At 57.4% G+C, this 18,529-nt stretch overlaps 8 protein-coding genes across 8 annotated transcripts; 3 read left to right on the top strand and 5 right to left on the bottom strand.

Annotated features, from left to right (window-relative positions):
• Positions 1-1,625: 1,625 nt before the first annotated feature.
• On the bottom strand, positions 1,626-2,652 carry B0H18DRAFT_62456 (uncharacterized protein). The gene is made up of 2 exons (XM_048038825.1): positions 2,245-2,652; positions 1,626-2,172 (listed from the first exon to the last, which is right to left on the bottom strand). The coding sequence occupies exons 1-2, from the start codon at positions 2,553-2,555 to the stop codon at positions 1,794-1,796; spliced, it is 690 nt and encodes a 229-aa protein (XP_047887843.1). The 5' UTR covers positions 2,556-2,652; the 3' UTR covers positions 1,626-1,793.
• Positions 2,653-3,528: 876 nt separating this feature from the next.
• On the top strand, positions 3,529-6,019 carry B0H18DRAFT_1037717 (subtilisin-like protein; the record flags this gene model as incomplete). The annotated part of the gene is made up of 6 exons (XM_048030409.1): positions 3,529-4,209; positions 4,263-4,377; positions 4,430-5,082; positions 5,136-5,323; positions 5,384-5,531; positions 5,588-6,019. 6 exons carry the CDS (start codon positions 3,529-3,531, stop codon positions 5,750-5,752), a joined length of 1,950 nt encoding a protein of 649 aa, XP_047887844.1. The 3' UTR covers positions 5,753-6,019.
• A 25-nt stretch (positions 6,020-6,044) lies between these two features.
• B0H18DRAFT_62501 (uncharacterized protein) lies at positions 6,045-8,091 on the top strand. Its single transcript, XM_048038828.1, has 2 exons — positions 6,045-7,822; positions 7,885-8,091. Exons 1-2 carry the CDS (start codon positions 6,311-6,313, stop codon positions 7,900-7,902), a joined length of 1,530 nt encoding a protein of 509 aa, XP_047887845.1. The 5' UTR covers positions 6,045-6,310; the 3' UTR covers positions 7,903-8,091.
• Positions 8,092-8,511: 420 nt separating this feature from the next.
• Positions 8,512-10,972, bottom strand: B0H18DRAFT_1037721 (subtilisin-like protein). Its single transcript, XM_048030410.1, has 5 exons — positions 10,152-10,972; positions 9,440-10,095; positions 9,199-9,386; positions 8,995-9,142; positions 8,512-8,940 (listed from the first exon to the last, which is right to left on the bottom strand). The coding sequence occupies exons 1-5, from the start codon at positions 10,954-10,956 to the stop codon at positions 8,776-8,778; spliced, it is 1,962 nt and encodes a 653-aa protein (XP_047887846.1). The 5' UTR covers positions 10,957-10,972; the 3' UTR covers positions 8,512-8,775.
• A 2,032-nt stretch (positions 10,973-13,004) lies between these two features.
• Positions 13,005-13,655, top strand: B0H18DRAFT_1215006 (uncharacterized protein; the record flags this gene model as incomplete). Its single annotated transcript, XM_048036607.1, has 4 exons — positions 13,005-13,076; positions 13,137-13,176; positions 13,233-13,390; positions 13,439-13,655. The coding sequence occupies 4 exons, from the start codon at positions 13,005-13,007 to the stop codon at positions 13,484-13,486; spliced, it is 318 nt and encodes a 105-aa protein (XP_047887847.1). The 3' UTR covers positions 13,487-13,655.
• A 2,819-nt stretch (positions 13,656-16,474) lies between these two features.
• B0H18DRAFT_62559 (uncharacterized protein) lies at positions 16,475-17,082 on the bottom strand. Its single transcript, XM_048038831.1, has 2 exons — positions 16,961-17,082; positions 16,475-16,907 (listed from the first exon to the last, which is right to left on the bottom strand). Exon 2 carries the CDS (start codon positions 16,872-16,874, stop codon positions 16,542-16,544), a length of 333 nt encoding a protein of 110 aa, XP_047887848.1. The 5' UTR covers positions 16,875-16,907; positions 16,961-17,082; the 3' UTR covers positions 16,475-16,541.
• B0H18DRAFT_62605 (uncharacterized protein) lies at positions 17,040-17,952 on the bottom strand. The gene has a single exon (XM_048038836.1). The coding sequence runs from the start codon at positions 17,792-17,794 to the stop codon at positions 17,153-17,155; it is 642 nt and encodes a 213-aa protein (XP_047887849.1). The 5' UTR covers positions 17,795-17,952; the 3' UTR covers positions 17,040-17,152.
• On the bottom strand, positions 17,854-18,390 carry B0H18DRAFT_1037740 (uncharacterized protein). The gene has a single exon (XM_048030411.1). It carries the CDS (start codon positions 18,217-18,219, stop codon positions 17,980-17,982), a length of 240 nt encoding a protein of 79 aa, XP_047887850.1. The 5' UTR covers positions 18,220-18,390; the 3' UTR covers positions 17,854-17,979.
• Positions 18,391-18,529: the final 139 nt, after the last annotated feature.

An 18,529-nucleotide genomic window follows, 5' to 3' on the forward strand; every position in this document is an offset into this window, starting at 1 on the left:
CGTCGTCTGTCGGACCCGAAGCACCGCACGGGCGGGGCTGGGTCTGAGAACGGGTCTGCGCACCTGGGTCGTGATGCAGATGCCGCAGCCCGCCTCGGAGTCCTACCACGTACATACGTACGTGTACGCCGATGACTTGTGTGTGAACTTGTGATTTCATGCGTCCACTCGCGAACGGGTGTCTCCCCGACTGCGACTGGCGACTGGGCCACCACGGAAGCATCTCACTCAACCAATGTGGAAGCGGCCGCTCGGCTGTAGATAGGTTCTACCCTCGCGATACGTGTCTGGCTCCCCCTCACCAAAGAGACGGCTCCACCGTGTTACGCCGCCGAGGGGAGGGCATAAGTACAAGAACCCACGATCAGCCTGCGGCTGACGCGTCGCCCTATCCACGACTGATGGCAGGAAGACACGGGGATCGAGCAGTGTTGCCGCGGGCCAGCATCGACACTCGACTCCGACCCGCGGCAACATTCCTCGCCGGCCAGTCCGAGTCCAGGGAGGCGGTCATGCACCGGGGAACCGTCGACGGGGAGGCCGAATGTCAGTACTTCAGTGGGGGCTGTGGTCACAGACGCACGCAAGCGCTCGCCCTACATGTGGGCTGTCGGTGCTTACGCGGATGTGTGGTGGGATTGACTTTGCTGAGACGCAACACGGATGCTGTATGACAGCCTGGACGGAGTCCTTGGGTGGGGGTTGTAATGGCGCAGTCGATTGTCTCCGCTGCCGGGCAAGGAGTCGGTCTCGGACGAACGCCTCGCGCCTGAGGAACGTGCTCGGGGATGCCTGTCGGTATGAAGTAAGAGCTTGCGTCGGCCGCCACTGTGCACAGACAACCACAGGAGAGCGGTCCATACGTACTCCGAGTGTGCGTCTGACCATACGATCACTCGATCGTGCGTCTCTGCATCGCCCCGGCAGGCCTGTCGTCTGTTCAGAGTCATTCTGTCGGCCTGCGCCGATGCAAACTCTGCTCTGGTTAGGTAGCGAGGGGGGGTGATGAGTAAATCATCGAACATAATCCTTGTCAGCGATGTATAGTATGATCACAGAGCGAACGTGAGGCATGACATCACACATTCTGTTGTCAGAGAACAGCTGGAATGCCTCGAGAGGTAAGGAGGGCTTGGACCAACGGAAGACGTACGAAGACGCGAGTCGACGCTGTGATATACCCCGATCAGAGTTCATCGCAATGTGCGCTTACCATCTGATAATGTAGCCCGCGCTCGCGGTGATGTCTTCGTTGTCGTCGACATCGCCTGCAGGCTCCAGAGTGAGGTAGCAGCACTCGACAGGTGATGACATGTAGGACTGCAGTCTCCGACCACCGTGAGGCAAACCTTTGAATGATGCAAGACTCGCCGTGCACGAGCAGGTTGGCGATGACACCATGAGTCGAGTGTCTAGAGCGAGTCGTAAGCCAGAGGATTAGTACTAACCTCGTCCAAAAACCACTCACGGGGGAAGGAAAGCGAGAAAGAGAGAGGGGGAGCGATAGCCCTCAGAGTCCCATGAGTCGTCCTAGCAAGCAAGAGACAAAAGCAAAAGGACCGGAAACCGCGCCCTACTTATCCCCGACTCCGAACTTGAAGGTCCGACCTTCCTGGAGGAATGTCGGTAGGCTGTCGTGAAAGCACGCGTGTGCGTGCCTCGATCCGAAGCTCGCAGAGTGAAGAGGGAGAGCGCGGATTGCCTGGGCAGAAAGGATCGAGGTTTCTGGCCCTTGATGACACCGGACGTGGACGAGGATGGGGTCATGCGGGTGGGATGTAGTGTATTGAGTATTAGCAGACGGGCTTCAGAGGCCGGCAAAGACTCGCCTGGGTACCGCAGAGCACGAAAGAGGATGATAGCGACTCGGGAGACTCAGGAGGTGAGACCGTTTGCTGTCGTAAACCCGCGTTTGAATGCTTTGATTCGTACAAGGATCCGAGAAATGGAAAACAAGCATGCATGTGTTGGAACACCATGTCCCTGGAGGACACTGACCGCGGAGGTTGAGGGAGTTGTGCGGGACTGCATACGGGGCTGCAGTCTTGTGTTGGATATTGAGTAGACTGGGCTCCTGAGGCCGCCGAAGGCGAGTCGAGGCACAGGAGAACCCGCGCACAGATAGCCATGATATAGTGGTTGCTCGGGATTCTGTGTGAGGCACGCCTATGACTGAGGTGGATCAGTCATTGCATACTATGAATAGGAAAAAACGAGCGCGGGCACCGAGTGCCAAGTACTTGCAATTTCATTCTGAGTCGGACCAAGAACGTCCGGGGATGCTGTAAAGATACCATACAACTATTCCTGGTGTCGAACCAACCACGAGTACGACGACTGCGTTGAGGACGACGATTGTGCGCCGGGGATCCTCGCGCCACGAAGACAGCGCTTTGCCCTGCCAAATATGCCCAGGTATGCCTTGTATATGCCCAAGTACTCAGTCTATCAGCATCAACGAGAGCAGGATCAAGCACATCGTGTCCAGATCGGGTCCATCTGGCTCTCATGGCGGTGCTAATGTCCGGGGAATATATACGTATTAAGCTTGTCATCAGTGTAGTTCGACGTAAGGATAAATACACTCACGAAACAATATAGCACACGAGTCGTTGACACGAGCACATTGGGCAAGGATTATTGAAACTCTGCGACGCCACTGGGCGCCGTATATGCCAGTGGTGGTTCCGAATAAGGCAGGAGGGTTGGATTTGCTTCAGCTCGGGGGCGGTGGCGCCAAATCTGCATCTCCGAGCGCCTATACACGTCAATCATCTCTTGTCTCATACGCTCATCCCAGTCTTGATATTTTCCTCTCTCGTTGGACCCCGAGAATGGCACTGTGACCTCCGTGAAGCGGTAAGCGCTAGCTGAGGCTCTTCATTCAAGTTACCACTTGCCCAGTAACTCCCTGCCGGCTTGGATGGCCTTCATCTGATCCGACGGGGTGGGCGGTCGGAGGTGTGAGTACGTACCCCGTCGAGTCACTGCGAGAGATCATCGTTCATTCTTCGCCGCAGATAAATGCATTTGACAGTTCGTGTGTAATCGGAAACGAGCTAAGAACAAGAAGACCCTGCAATGAGAAGATCTGTCATCCATTTGCACCGCCTACAGCCAACGATATCAGCACACCTCGCCCAGCCCGGTCGTGGATCGTAGGTCATGAGTCTCCTTGTGGGCTTGTTCAGGACCTCGAATGGCTGTTTCATATCGTTATTGGTGCTCAAACGGGTTAGCCTGTGCGATGATTAGCATTACATCCTCGTGTCGTCAGCCTTTGATAGAGCTGATTCTAGGGCCCATCAGCGGATACGTGATGAACCGACCAACGCAGAAATATCCTTCACAACGCACAAGCCGAGTGTCCCTGGCCCACGCGGTTCTTGATACCGTACAGACACCTCCTTGGCGACGGATTTGGCTCCCCGCCTGGACGGGGCTTCTCGCTGTGCGCCTCGCACGCGAGTATAATAAGCACATCCACCGAGGGAAACTCTTCGTGGTCCAGCGACCCTCACCTCCAGGATGTCGCTCTCCACTCGCCTGGCCGCTCTCCTGGCCCTCGTCCTCTGCGCCGTTGCCATCCCCGCGCCCGTCGGCCATGTCGTTCACGAGGCACGCGACCACCTCCCGCGCGGATGGGCCCCCGTCCGGCGCGCAGAACCAGACATGGTCTTGCCCTTCCGCGTCGGCCTTGTGCAGCCCAACCTGGAGAGCATCGAGGAGTATATCATGGACGTCTCCCACCCCGACTCGCCTAACTACGGTAAGCACTGGAGCCCCGCCAAGGTCGCGTCGACGTTCCGCCCGACGAAGGAGTCCGTCGACACCGTGCACGGCTGGTTCACCGAGAGCGGCATCGCGCCAGAGCGCGTAAAGTCGAGCACGGGCGGGAGCTGGATGAAGGTGAACGTGACGATCGAGGAGGCGGAGCGACTGCTTGGCACGGAGTACTACGTCTACCAGTTCGGTGAGGATGGCAGCCGCACGCACGTCGCGTGCCACGAGAAGTACCATCTTCCGGATCACGTCTCGAAGCATGTCGAGATCGTTTCGCCCACTCTTCACTTCGATACTACGCCCAATGGTCCGGCTGGCTCGTGGCAGAAGCTCGGTGGCAGGGACTCACCTTCGACTGAGTCCTCCCACGCCATTGGCCAACCCGGGTTCGGTATCAGCTTCCCAAAGACCAAAGGTACTGTTCAGGTAGCTAGTATGTCTGATGATGCTTTCGACATGTTCAATGACGTCCTTTACAGAGTATTTTCGACCAGCTGGAGAACTGCGATGAGCAGATTGTCCCGAACTGCCTCCGTGCGCTGTATGACTTTGAGTACTACCCTCTCGTCCCGGAGAAGAACTCGCTTGCTATCAGTGAGTATGCATCTTCTAACTCGCACCACATGCCACTAATTGGCCCATATAGTCGAGTACACTCCTCAGGCATACGTCGCGAGCGATCTGGACCTGTTCTTCAGCAACTTCTCGCCCAGCCAAGTCGGAGAGCGTCCTGTGCTCTACAGCATCGACGGAGGCTACGTCCAGACCGACTTCGGAGGTTTCGACTACAATGGCGAGTCCAACCTCGATCTGCAGTACGCCATGTCGCTCGTCGGCTCGCGGCAGTCCGTGCAGCTTTACCAGGCGGGCGACCTCTACGAGGGCGCGTCCTTCGGCAATCTCCTCGACGCACTCGACGCTTCGTACTGCACGTTCGATGGCGGTGACGACCCCGACTTCGACGCGACTTACCCGGACCCGTACGGCGGGTACGAGGGCAACGAGGACTGCGGCACCGTTTCGCCCGCGTACATCATGTCGACGTCGTACGGTTACACGGAGGCGGACCTGACACCGGCGTATGAGCAGAGGCAGTGCGCTGAGTATGCGAAGCTCGGCCTGATGGGTATAACGGTGCTCTTCTCGTCTGGGGATAACGGCGTTTCGGGCAATGGTGGCGTCTGCTTGGACGCTGACGGCCAGGAGGACTACGATGGAAACGTGTTCGCCCCGGGCTTCCCCGTAGACTGTCCGTACGTCACTGCGGTCGGAGCGACGCAGGTCAATCCGAACGCTACGGTGCGTGCGCATAGCGTCCTGAGGTGTCGTCCAGTGCTGATCCGGATTCGTAGGTCTTCGAGCCCGAGAGTGCCTGCGAGCAGGTCATCTACTCTGGTGGCGGCTTCTCGAACGTCTTCCCGATGCCATCGTACCAGGCCTCCGCGGTTGAGCACTACCTGACCAACTACCCGCCTGCCTACCCTTCCGGCACCTACAACGTCTCTGGGTCACGTGCGTACCCTGACATTGCCGCGAACGGGTGAGTTGCAGTCTCTCGCCATGTCGCATTGAACAGATAAAATGACGCATGGCTGCTCAGTGCGAACTACATCGTTGCCGTGCAGGGCGAGTTCTACCTCGTCTACGGCACCTCGTGCGCCTCGCCCGTCTCCGCGGCGATCTTGTCCGCGATCAACGACGCTCGTATTGCAATCGAGAAGTCGCCGATTGGGTTTATCAACCCTACGGTACGTCAGCCCATCATGGATTGACTACTCTGTGTGATTGCTCATGTGCACGGTAGATCTACACGCCCTTGTTCATGGAGGCGTTTAACGATATCACGACCGGCTCCAACCCGGGCTGCGGCACGGAGGGCTTCTACGCCCAGCCAGGGTGGGACCCCGTGACGGGTGTGGGCACACCGAACTTTGCGAAGCTGCTCGGGCTTTGGCTCGCTCTTCCGTGATACTGGACACGATTCTTGCTGGACTTGTGCAACGGACTTATGACTCGAAAACGTGTGGATTATTGGTAGCATGTGGTGCGTGGTGGTCCTTCCGAGTCTCGACGATAAGAGACAAGGACTTCGGACTTCTTGTGTGTGTGGCTTCGCGAGTTCTTGTATGAATGAAGGTGAGTTAATGAAATCACGAGATCATATTGAGTTCGTGACTATGCGCCTTACAACTCGGGTACGTAGACTAATATTGAAAGCCTCATCCTGTGTTCGATACTGAAGGTTGTTGCGAAGGAGTACAGTGACGGCGTAGCGCCTTGTTCGCGAGACGTAGGTTTTTTCGGAGCATCCGCGCGAAGGCTGACGATCGCCTCGCTGATATGGCATGCCCATTGCCCACAATGTTTGCTATCAAACCTTGTAACACTGAAAGGCAAAGCTTGTTCTGAACACTGGCACGACGACCTATGCTTCCACGCCCACCCACTCATAAACTGGGGCCCAGTACGTGCGCACGTTCCCAGCCCCTCGCCCTCTCCACCCTCCTGTCGGCCCTCGGGCGTTGCGATGTCCCAGAGTCCTGCTGAATGCCAGGTCGCGGGCGACCCCTTCAATAAGCCTAATGCCGACATCGCCTTGCAGACGTCGGACGATGTCCACTTTTACGTGCACTTGGTCGTCCTCGGACTGACATCCGGCTTTTTCGAAGGCATGGAGAAGCTTCCCCAGCCTGCCGGCGGCAGCGAGCGGGCCATCATCAAGGTCTCCGAAGACAGCGCCACGTTGGATGCGCTCCTCCGCTTCATGTATCCCTGCGACAATCCGGCCATAGACGATGTCATGCGGATCGGGGACATCCTGCGGGCTGCGGTCAAATACCAGGTGGACGACGCCGTCAAGCACTTGAAGAAACAGCTTTCGACGTTTGACGACCCGCTCCACGTCTTCACCGTCGCCTGCCTCGCTGATCTCGAGGACCTGGCATACCAGACCGCCATCGAGTGGTGTCAAGACGGCGCATTCGACCTCGAGGACACGTATGTACAGGAGATGGAGGCTCTTCCAGCTGGGACGTACTTCCGTCTCCTTTACTTCTGTGACGCTTTCAACCGAGGAGACGAGATCGCGGAGCATTGTTGCTTCACGCAGCCGCCTAGTGCCTCTGCCAGCCCTTCGGAGCCGTCGGAGACCTTCATCGTGCCCTCCCCATTTGATCGACCATCCGCACACGCAAATATCATCGTACGCTCGGGCGACAAAGTCAACTTCTACGTAAACGAAGTCATTCTTACCCAGTTCCCGAGCAAGCTGGCGGTTCTCTTGCACGACGCCCGCAACAGCAGTCGTAAATCGCACGATGGCTACCACGTCCTGGATCTCCCTGAGGACGCGGCTTTCCTCCTTCCTCTACTCCAGCTCACCTATCCGGGACCAAGCCCTCATTTACGTGACTGGCAAGTGCTCACCGCCGTCCTCGAGACAGCATACAAGTACGAGCTGGTGAGGGCTGCAGAGCTCGCAAAGAGCGCATGGTCGAAGGAGATCAAGGCCGAACCTGTGCGGTCGTACTTCGTCGCTGTGGAGCACGGCTGGGAAGCAGAGGCGCGGCTCGCAGCGAAGTGCGCGCTGCTCTGCCCCGAGGACAAGTACTACCCGGAGATGGAGCTCGTCTCCGCGAGCCATTACGACCGTTTCCTGCGATACCGCCAGCGATGCCGACGGAGCGTCATCGACGCGCGCCGTGCCTTCATCGACGACGTGTACATGCCGGGCTCGTCCATCGAGCAGAGGGAGGTATACGACACGTTCTGGCACAAGCACGACTGCTCGAATATGTTCCATTACACGTTGCATGCTACGTGGGCGCGTGCGGGTGCGACGAGTCCCGGCTTGCGCTCGAGCCTGTGGTCGATGGCTGGCTCGATGCCACAGGAGTTCGGGCTTGGAGGCGAATGGCCGATGCATATGCACCAGCTTATGTCGTGTTTGAACGCATGGAACGGGCGCAATGGAGACCTCCTCGAGCTCATTCACAACTACGACAAGTGCGGCGGTCAGGCTATGAACGCTGTCGACCAGGTAAGCCCATAGTTGATTGATTATTCTGAAGGTTACTGTGCATGCTCACGTGCTTGATACAGTTGGTCCTTGAAGTTTGACGTGCTATTCGTCGACACGTACATTCTGAGACGCGATAGCCGGGACATTCTGCTAGCAGTGCTGCGAGGAGTGCGAGAATTCATCGAAGTCGCTGAGACACGGGGGCCACCCACCGTGGGGCCGCTGACGTGGGGCGTCCGTGCCTCTGCGATGTTTCGATGAGTCTGTCTTTCCTTCCCCCGATGTAGTTCTGCTAGCAGGGTCCTGCTTAGTTCGCATCTTATTGCTCAACGTCACTTCCGATTATCTTGCTTACTAGTAGCTACCGCATCCTGAGTACCTCGCACTGTCACCTCACGACGGATTGTACGATATGCATGGGTTACGTTGGCACTCCAACGGCAATACGCAGGGCTCAATTGGTTTCACAACTTGAATGAACACCGTTAGTGACAGCGCTGCCATCGACAGTGGAGGAGTCAACCGGGACCCATGCTGGACGGTCCAGGAGTCCACAGCCAACCCAGCTCTTAGAGACTATGCAATCGTCACGGCTACCTTAACTAGTGGGCTATGTCCCTGCAAGTGCACTGATGAGGCGCACATTCGCTTACAGCAAATTCTTGCGAGATGTTGAGATGCGGCCATTACATGGGTTCAACTTACCGATCGCAAAGCCAGTTGAATTGAGAAAGATGGTTTGGGTTAGAAGTCATGCAGAGCGTGGAGACGGTCCAAGTGACTGCTATATAGCAGCTACGTTGTGTCTAGCCAGTTCACAAAAAAACGCACGCATAAGCCCCGATGCCAGTCCGAGTCCCAACCGAAGCGAACGACAACACCGTGCAATACAGTCATATTTCCCCATGTTCCACAACGATCATCGTTCGAGCCCAATTCGTCAATGTCATCCGGTGCGCACCCTGGAGCAATCACGGAAGCGCGAGCCAGAGCGCGAGCAGCTTCACAAAGTTTGGTGTGCCCACACCCGTCACGGGGTCCCATCCAGGCTGGGCGTCAAAGCCCTCCGTGCCGCACCCAGGGTTGGAACCGGTCGTGATGTCGTTGAACGCTGCCATGAATGCAGGGGTGTAGATCTGCCACACGTATGAACAATCAGACAGCAGTGAGTAGGCAGCAGGTGCACGTACCGTAGGGTTGATGAACCCGATAGGCGACTTCCCGATAGCGATGCGGGCGTCGTTGATGGCAGAAAAGATCGCAGCGGAGACCGGTGTCGCGCAAGACGTGCCGTAGACGAGGTAGTACTCGCCCTGTACGGTGATGACGTATCTTGCACTTTGACACCCCGCATTCAATAGGCAAGCTGATGCATGGTGACTGAGACGACTCACCCATTTGCGGAAATATCAGGATAGGCACGCGATCCGGAGGCGTTGAAAGTACCAACGGGGTAGTCGGGCGGATAGTTCGTCAGGTAGTGTTCGACAGCAGACGCCTGATAAGACGGCATTCGGAATACGTTTGAGAAACCACCTCCCGATTGGATCATCTGCGCGCAGGCGCTCTCAGGCTCGAGGACCTGTGCACAAGGATCAGCTATACACGGCATGCGAGAGCGCAGCGTCCACATACGGTAGAGTTCGGATTGACCTGGGTCGCGCCGACCGAGGTGATGTACGGGCAGCCGGCGGGGAACCCCGGCGCAAATACATGGCCAAACCAGTCCTCCTGGCCACTGGCGTTCAAGCAAGCTTCGCCGTTACCCGCAACCCCATAATCACCTGACGAGTAGAGCACCGTAACACCCATCAGCCCGAGTTTCGCGTACTCCGCGCACTGCCTCTGCTCATACGCGGGAGTCAATTGGACCTCCGTGTAGCTGTACGACGTCGATATGATGTGCGCCGGCGAGACAGTACCACAGTTCTCGCTGCCCTCGTACCCGTCGCCGTACGGGTCCGGGTACGTCGGATCGTAAGTCGGATCGTCGCCGCCGTCGAACGTGCAGTACGAGGCGTCAAGCGCGTCGAGCAGGGTGTTGAACGATGCGCCCTCATTGAGGTCGCCCGCTTGGTAGAGCTGCACTGGTTGCCGTGGGCCGACGAGCGCCATGGAATACTGCAGATCGAGGTTGGACTCGGCGCTGTAGTAGTAGCCGCCGTAGTTGGTTTGGATGTAGCCCCCGTCGATGCTGTTGAAAACGGGGCGCTGCCCGACCTGGCTGGGCGAGAAGTTGCCGAAGAACATGTCGAGATCGGTGGCGTTGTATGCCTGCGGAGTGTATTCGACTAACATAGATGCTGATCAGCGGTGGGTAGGGCAGCGGAGAATAGGCAATTCCTACCGATCGCAAGCGAGTTCTTCTCCGGGACAAGAGGGTAGTACTCAAAGTCGTATAGAGCGCGGAGGCAATCGGGAACGATCTGCTCGTCACAGTGCTCCAGCTGATTGATTACGTTCTGAACGGTACCCTGGGTCTTTGGGAAGCTCGTACCGAATCCGGGCTGGCCAACCGCATGCGCAGAATAATTCGGGTTCGAAGTCTCGTTGTCCCTGCCACCAAGCTTCTGCCACGAGCTAGCAGGACCGTGAGGCGGTGTATCGAAGTGGAGGGTGGGCGAAACAATCTCGACATGCTTCGAGACGTGCTCCGGAAGATGGTACTTCTCGTGGCACGCGACGTGCGTGCGGTTGTCATCCTCGCCGAACTGGTAGACGTAGTACTCCGTGCCCAGCAGTCGCTCCGCCTCCTCGATCGTCACGTTCACCTTCATCCAGCTCCCGCCCGTGCTCGACTTCACGCGCTCCGGAGCAATGCCGCTCTCGGTGAACCAGCCGTGCACGGTGTCGACGGACTCCTTCGTCGGGCGGAACGTCGACGCGACCTTGGCAGGGCTCCAGTGCTTACCATAGTTGGACGAGTCGGGGTGGGAGACGTCCATGATGTATTCCTCGATACTCTCCAGATTGGGCTGCACGAGGCCGATGCGGAAGGGGAGGACCATGTCGGGTTCTGCGCGCCGGACGGGGGCCCATCCACGCGGGAGTTGGTCGCGTGCCTCGTGAACGACATGGCCGACGGGCGCGGGGATGGCGGTGGCGCAGAGGGCGAGGGCCAGGAGAGCGGCCAGGCGAGTGGAGAGCGACATCCTGGAGGTGAGGATCCGCTGCTTCAGGGATTAATGAGATTGTTTTATACTGTTTCTGTGCTTACGCCCGTGCGAGACACATACCGGGTAGCCAAAGGGCGGTCTTGAAGAACCGCGTGTGCAAGGAACACTCGACCTGTATGATATTGAAATCCAAAGAGGGATCACTCTTTGTGTGATAATTAGCCCATTACGTATCTGGATGACGAGCCCCGAGCCTGACACTGACGGTACATGCAGATAGTGCCAAATATTGCAAAGGCTAGCCTGCTCGAGCACCAGCACCGGCGTAGAACACCCGTTCAAGGGACTGTTACCGGGGAGTAGACATTCCAGCCGCTCATTCCTTCAGATGGAGCTATGCGAGGTGTGCACAATGCACTGATATCGTGGGTGGCGCAAACGAATATTGGTGTGACCGATCTTCCCATTCAATTGCAGGGTCGCCTTGATCTCCGCGCGTTTACAATTCAACACAGTCTGTAAAGAGCGGTCAGTTAAAATCACAAATCATTGAGCTTTTGCTGACGCGAACTCACACCTATTAGTACGCCAGTCCTACCGTGGCCACGCACCACCAGTTAGGCCTCAGGATGCATTCTGTAGTTGAGTACATGCAAGACCAGTACACGCTCACGGTATATAGTATTACAGCTGTCGCATCAGCCATCTTTGCGTGAGCCGGAAGGAAGCCAGTATGAGAGACTCGGAGACGGTGGAAGACAAGCCTGAGCCAGCCTGAGCCAGCTCGATTGAAGGATGGCATCTAAGCGCCCAGTGGCGGCAGATCGAGATCTCTAGATCTCGCCGCCAGTGACCGGCGCTGGGCGCTGCTGGGCGACCGCCACCACCAAATTTTGAAGCTTGGGAAGCAGATACAACACATTGTTTGTCTTAATGATAAGCGCAACGAATACATTCGTCATAGCACGAGTGAGCCCAGGTAAGCCCAATCAGCGCCTCAGCCAGACTCTTCATCGGTCTGACCGGCAACACGACTTTCAGTGAATATCTCTGACTAGGAAGAGAATATATGCCCTTTCGTTCCATTCAGGATGCACGGCCGGTATGCCGCCCTCAGTGTTTGCTGAGAGGCGCTGCGGAGCAAAGTATGTGAACGCGGGTTTACGACGGCGATCATTCCATGTCCTACCATCGTCTTTGAAGTCCCTGCTCATCTTGCAGCACCTTGATGAGTCTTTACCGGTCTCCGATGCCCGTCCCTGCTGATGCGAATGAATGTAGATCATCAAAGGCTTTCAAAACGATATCTCATGACTTCTCCCTCATCCGTACCGGTCCCAGCAAGGGGTACAAGTTCACGGAGCTAGGCACAGTTGAGGCACACGGAGCGGACCAAGAGCGGACTCAGCGCTTCGTGTAAAGTGCATTTAGAGCAGGTCGTCTGTGGCTTGTCTCTGACGAGTCGTCCCGTTGTGTCTGGATCGTGAATATCACAATTCTGTCAAGACTAAACGCGTCTCGATCGCGAGCATCGCCATTCTGTCACGACCAAGTGCGTCGACAATCACGTACATCAATACTTATGAGTCCGGTGGTTGTAACACTTGCACTTGATCGGCGTGCAAACCTTCAATGTCGCAACGTTGTGGCACCGTCCTGCTCGGGATATCCGACTCGATCCCGAGCGACTCGCCCGGCTTACAGTACCATCACTCTGCAGGCCTCAATGCGGTCCTAGTGGAGATCACGTGTGGATAGTTCCGAGTCTACTTCACATACGTGTTGCTAAGACACAGTGACAAGAGGCGACCCGGATCCAAGGTTGTACGCCGGCAATACACTCGACCATGATTGTTTATGCTGCCATCATCAGGAATATTGGCAAGACATGAATTCACGGCCATGCGACCGTAAGCGATGGATCGCACTTCCAACGGTCTATAAAGAGGGTGCACGATGAACTGCAAGTCGAGTCTGGCTGGTCCTCCTCCTACTGCATTAATCTTCTTTTCTCTTTCCTTCTCTTGTCTTTTATCTTCTTTGTTCTCATCTTGGGTTTCTTTCGCATCATTGACGATCTTTCCATGAGGCTCCTTCTTTCCTCGTTGATTGCTTTATGCATTACAGCATGGGCTGCACCGGTCCTCCAGGGCACGGTAAGCATGGAATAGACTGACCAAAAATTTGATTCGTGCGCTGACTTTTTGTGTGAACAGTCTGAGCTCGCAGTCCGCGACTTTTGGCCGCGTGCGCCACGTATGTTCTGCTCGGTCATGCCTAAGCATCGCCGCATAACAGTTGGAACAATGTAGATGACATAGACCTGACACTTGACGGTCAGAAGTACAAGGTGCGGAAGAACGAATTGCAAGGCGTGCACGGCGTCGTCTATCAAGTCGTCGAGGGCAAATTTAAGGGCGGCTACGCAAAGACGAAGATTTCGGACGACGAAATCCATGCGACTTCCGACGTACGTCCCATTTCGCCTCGCTTGTGCACGATCAACAGGTCTACTTAGGTCGGCGCTCTGTGGAAGTTCGGTTTCGACGAACACCACGAGAAGTGAATCATCGTGAAGCCATCCCCAGGCAAACGGCTCGATCAAACGGCCGCGTATGCGCATGTGCGACACAACACGCAGCAATGTTGGGCGCTGCTGGACCGCGTCGTCGACGTCGCGACGGACGCAATCATGGAGACTTACCACCGCACTCACTGGCTTCACCAAGACCCCGTTTTGGGGAACGTCCTCTTCGACGACCAGGCCTCCAAAGCGTATCTCATCGACTGGGGAACTGCGTCGAGACCGCCTAGCGTGGTGAGTACAGCTTTCCGCACATGTAGCGACGAGTTGACTGACAGAGTCTGCCTCGACGCCGTGGTACACGTGAAGAACCGTGCTACTGTCAGACTAGCTGTGTCAGACATGGTGTTGGGCTCTGGTCTTTGCGGTGCGCGGCCTGCGGGAATGCGTCCGGGCCACCCTGTGTCGGGGCGGCCGCACGTAGAACACGTCCCCGCTCACCCGGGCCACTCTCCTCCTGCGCCGGGGCGGCCGCACGTAGAATACGTCCCCGCGCGCAGCCATTAGGGACGTTCAAAGTTGCGGGGGCTCTGGAGCTCGCTCTCCGGGAATGCCGTCAGCCGCGCGACCGTTGTGGTCTCGCCAGAAAGTTCAGCCACAGTGTGCTTATGCCATGTCACAGTGTGCGGCGGCGCGAGTACTACAAGGCCTATTGGACATTTAGGTTGGATATTCAAATATTCACTGCACTTGGGCACTTTGCAGTAGTCTTGGATGGAGGCGATTTCACGGTCTGGCACTTATACCCTTCCGACGTCACTGCACGAGGTTCTGAGGACGACGGTTTAGGGCTTCGACGACGCACTTACCCAACTATTAGGCAGTACAGCTTTGGTATAGCTCGTCCAACCCCGACTGCGCTACTAGTAGCGGCGAGAGCAACATGTCCCACATGGTGCTGCACCGGCATGCGGCGCGGCCACTCTCCGACCATGGTATTGATGAGGCCCGTCGCACGACAGCCTATCGAGAAACAACTCCTTTCAGCCGGTACTGATGCGCTGTAGACTGCGTCGACGGTCCTCATGCTGAATATTGTAGACATGCCGTCACTCGGCGCCTTCAGATGTGTCCTTCTCCTAGCCTATCCTTCACCCTACATTCGACATTACCTCCAACTATGAGTCACGCAATCATTTGGCCGACCTACGCGCTCTCGTGGTACCTGTACGTCTGCAAGTACATACATATTCGGTTCCATCGCCATCAGGCTACTTGTGAGAACAGCCGATCGAGGTGGTACCCCGTATGCAAGGTAAAAAAAATGAAAACGAAAAATACTGCCCCTTGGCCAGATTGAGCAACCGATCTCACCACTTTGTAACGTCGTCTGCCTGCATTGCGCAGATAAGATGGTTTTACGCGTCGTGGTTGCGCGTGCGCAGGTGGTCGTGGCGGTGGTACGCACGGACGCAGGTAAGTATTTGGTGGCGCAGCCGGGGTCGTGGTGGCGGGACAGGGTGGCGTGGGAGTCACTGGGACTGGGGCGCATAGATTGCGTCTATGTACTGGGATGCGATGTATAGCTGTTATTCGCACTGGTTGGTGATGAATACATACAGGTGCTCGATCACCAGTTATGGCGCAATTGATTACGGTCAGGCTCGGACTCGTAGATAGGTCCGAGTTAAGTGGATGCGAGTGGAATGAACTTGAATATGAGGTGAGCGAAAGAGAGAAGATGTGTGTGGGGCGCAGCCCGTAGGGCTGCCCGACTCGAAACGTGTGCCCGGACCTGCGGGGTAACGGGTGAGCTGCGATACCCACATGGAAGGCGACTACGGCGGCGCGTTGCTGCGAAGCTGTTACCCCCATCTAGAAGACGACGTACCATGTCGCTGATGCTCGGCTCTGCTTCCGTCTAGCGCGGCGGAGGCATCGCATAGCGGGTGACCTCGTTGTGCAATGGTGCATCCTGGAGATACGGCGCCATGATGACCGCATGCTTGCGCAGGTAAAGCTTGAAGCTTTCCCCGCTCCAGCGCCCGATCGACTTTACCACGTCGAAAGGTACACCCCGGAGTAGGTACTCCAAGGTGGCTCCGATGCGTATGCCGTGCCCCTTCATTGCGGGCAGGCCCTCCAGGGTCGTGATTGCGTCGAGCCTCTTTAGGAAGTCGCTGCGCGTGAGTGGTCGATGGCCGTCTCGATGCCGCCGCGCGAAAAGCGGCCCCTGCGCAGGCGGCTGGTTGACCTGTAGGTGGTTCGCAAAAGCAGCCGCCGGGTCTAGCGTGCCTATCTGTGCAGCCCAATACACGTCCTCGCCCTGCTCCGATGCGACTTTTGTGCTGGGGAGGTGGAACACCGTCACTTTGTGACCGTGCCTGTCCTGGTCATAGGTGACATCTGCTGGTTTGACGTGCAGATTGGGCCTGAACGAGTGGAGTGTTTGGCTGACGAACTCACCTAGCCGCGCGGCCGTGAAGAACGTCGTTGTGAGGCACGCAAACACCGCCGCGTCGAGCGGCAGTGCAATGTCGAGGTGCTTGCGTAGGGTGAGCAACAGCGCCAGCGTGACTGGATCGCGCTTGGGGCGTTTCGATGCTGGCGGCGCGAGTTTCTCTGCGCCTTTGAGCGCTGTGCGCAGCTCGGCGTCCTCTGTGTTCCACGCCAGCCCGTGGAGCACATGCCATGCATGCACCCCGGCGACGTAGTTCCGCAGGGTGGCTCCGCTATACAGCCCGGCGCATCCTGCAATGAACGCTAGGATTAGTCCCCGATCTGCTGGTCCCCGCTGGTCCTCGGGGATTTCGCGCGAGTCGCAATAGACCTGATAGACGAGCAATCCTGCTCCGTATGAGTCCCGCGTGCCTTGTGCGTAGGACGCGAGCATGACTCGCATTACATCAGCAAACTCGGCAATTTCTGAGCATCTGACAGGCTGACAGAGACCCCTCAGAGCGACTCAGTGCATCAGGTAGCTCAGCATTGTCAGATTATTCAGACCCATCAGATGAAGACACCTATTCAATTCCGATAATTGCAGTAGCCACAATATTATTGCTCGTACATCAATGGCTCGAGAGCGCTGATTGTTTCATTGTACCAAGAGTAACAATAGTGGGTAAACTACACTAAAATGTATGGTCATCGTCGACACAGTCACATCAGCAGCATAGTCTATTCTCTCTCGCATTGTCTGCTGTCTCGCCGTGTTGTCTGCCATCTCGCCGCCCGTGCCATCTGCCGACTTGCCTGCCCCGTGTACCCTCTCTCGACCCATCTGCCCCGTCTGCTCTCCCATTTGCACAGGCCGGCAGCGGCAGCCACTCGTCTGCATGCTTCTGCTTGCTGGGTTCGTCCTCGGCCAGCTCCCGCTCATTCCGCTGGTCCTTGTTGAACACGTGTTCGATGGGCTAGTACGCATCATGCTTGTCTTTGTTGGGGTCGTTGTCGGTAGGCTCTTGCTTGCTGAGATCAGCCTCGCGCGGAGCTGACGAGAAGCGTTCAACTCACCTAACATGTACCCTGATCCTTCTCGCAGTCTAGCGCGTCGGGTTCAGACGCGTCGACACGGATGCGGGTAGTCTACGCCTAGTCGTGTTTGTCCCGCGCACAATTATCCTCGGTGGACTTTCCCTCGAACACCCTCTCGCTGGGCGGGGTCGGCATAGGTGGATGCTTGCTTGCTGGATTCCGAATCCGCAGTCAGATCGTTGCATGCGGATTCGTCCTGGGCCGAGCTCGGGTATACCTATGGGTATCCCGAGCTCGACGGGCGAGCAGGAGCGTGGCCCGTAAGAGGAAGCGGGTGCAGGACAAGTGACGAACGGGTGGGCAGGCGAATAGGCGGGCAGTCGGGCAGGTGAATTGGCGAACGGGCTTGCAGATGAGCGAGCTGAGAAGAACCTGGGCGGGCAATGCATCGAGGACGGCAGGAGTGGACTGGCAAGAGTGGGCGGACGACAGAGCTAGTGAGAAGGCGAGGCTGAGCGGACGAGAACAGGGAAGCGATTGAGCAAGCGAGTGGGAAGGCGAGCAAGAAGGTAAGTGGCGAGCAGGCAAGGACGGGCATGCGAGCGCATCAGCAAGAAGGCGAAGGCGGGCGGGGAACTGGCGAGAGTGGGCAGGCGAACAAGCTAGTGAGATGGCGACGAGGCAGACGAGCATGCGGGCGAATGAATTGGCGAGCGTGCGAGTGTGTAGGCAGACGGGTGGGCTAGCATTGGCAAGAGGGTAGGGGAGGGCTGGCGAGCAGACGGGCGAACGAGCAAGGAGCCGTCGCTGTGCGTCGCGCCTGTGCACTTGGCGAGCCCGCCGTCCACTTGCCCTCGTCCATGCTGCATGCATGGTCCGCTCGTCGGTCGTGCTTCCGCGCAGGGTCTTCGCACTGCATGCTCACGGTCACTGTGCGCTATGCTCACGCCCGTCGTGTTTCCGCACCTCGTGCCCACCACCCGCTCGCCGCCGCCCGTCCCCGCCAGCCACTCGTCCGTGTGCGAACGCCACATCACAAATGAGTTGCGAGGGACTCACTATACATGAAATCGAGCACGCCCGCCGTTCCTCTCCTTGACGGAGGGCCGCGAGAGTCTGTGCTTTGCGGGATGAGCGGACGAGGGAACTGGAAAACGAAGGGCGGGTGAACAGGCGAGAGGGTGAAGGGGCGAGAGGGTGAAGGGGCGAGCGGGAGGACTGGCGAGTGGGCAGGTGAACGAGCACGCAGGCGCATACTCACCTATTGCCAACCTATTGGCCTCCTTTCCATGGCCCATCTCCCCTAGCTCCGTGTTATCCTCACGCCTCCGTCGCACTTCGCGTGTATTTCGACGCTACCGCGTAGTGTTGAAGTTCGATCGATGTTTGGTCGGCGACGTCGAGGAGGAGGAGAGAAGTTTGGCGCTGTTCGACGTGCGTGTGGAGGGCCAGTGGAAGCGAGAAGTGCTAAGCGCCTCAGCCACGACACGTCACGCGCGCTCGCCGGACTTCGAGCCTCAGACTCACTGTCCGCCTTCACTGTCAGCCCCCTCCTCCCGGTCTGCTTCGCCGTCACTTGCCCGCCGCCGACCTCCAGTACACACCGGG

This window comes from Fomitopsis serialis (assembly GCF_022376445.1).
Source record: "Fomitopsis serialis strain Sig1Antser10 chromosome Unknown B0H18scaffold_114, whole genome shotgun sequence".
Taxonomy (NCBI): domain Eukaryota; kingdom Fungi; phylum Basidiomycota; class Agaricomycetes; order Polyporales; family Fomitopsidaceae; genus Fomitopsis; species Fomitopsis serialis.

Coding starts and splice junctions, on each gene's coding strand:
- B0H18DRAFT_62605 (XM_048038836.1), bottom strand. CDS start 17,794: ATGCATGCAGCATGGACGAGGGCAAGTGGACGGCGGGCTCGCCAAGTG.
- B0H18DRAFT_62501 (XM_048038828.1), top strand. CDS start 6,311: ATGTCCCAGAGTCCTGCTGAATGCCAGGTCGCGGGCGACCCCTTCAAT.
- B0H18DRAFT_1037721 (XM_048030410.1), bottom strand. CDS start 10,956: ATGTCGCTCTCCACTCGCCTGGCCGCTCTCCTGGCCCTCGCCCTCTGC. Junction 10,096..10,151: donor GAAGAACTCGCTTGCGATCG/GTAGGAATTGCC, acceptor CATCTATGTTAG/TCGAATACACTCCGCAGGCA. Junction 9,143..9,198: donor CCTGATATTTCCGCAAATGG/GTGAGTCGTCTC, acceptor GGGGTGTCAAAG/TGCAAGATACGTCATCACCG.
- B0H18DRAFT_1037740 (XM_048030411.1), bottom strand. CDS start 18,219: ATGGGCCATGGAAAGGAGGCCAATAGGTTGGCAATAGGTGAGTATGCG.
- B0H18DRAFT_62559 (XM_048038831.1), bottom strand. CDS start 16,874: ATGATGCGTACTAGCCCATCGAACACGTGTTCAACAAGGACCAGCGGA.
- B0H18DRAFT_62456 (XM_048038825.1), bottom strand. CDS start 2,555: ATGACAAGCTTAATACGTATATATTCCCCGGACATTAGCACCGCCATG. Junction 2,173..2,244: donor GTCCGACTCAGAATGAAATT/GCAAGTACTTGG, acceptor GATCCACCTCAG/TCATAGGCGTGCCTCACACA.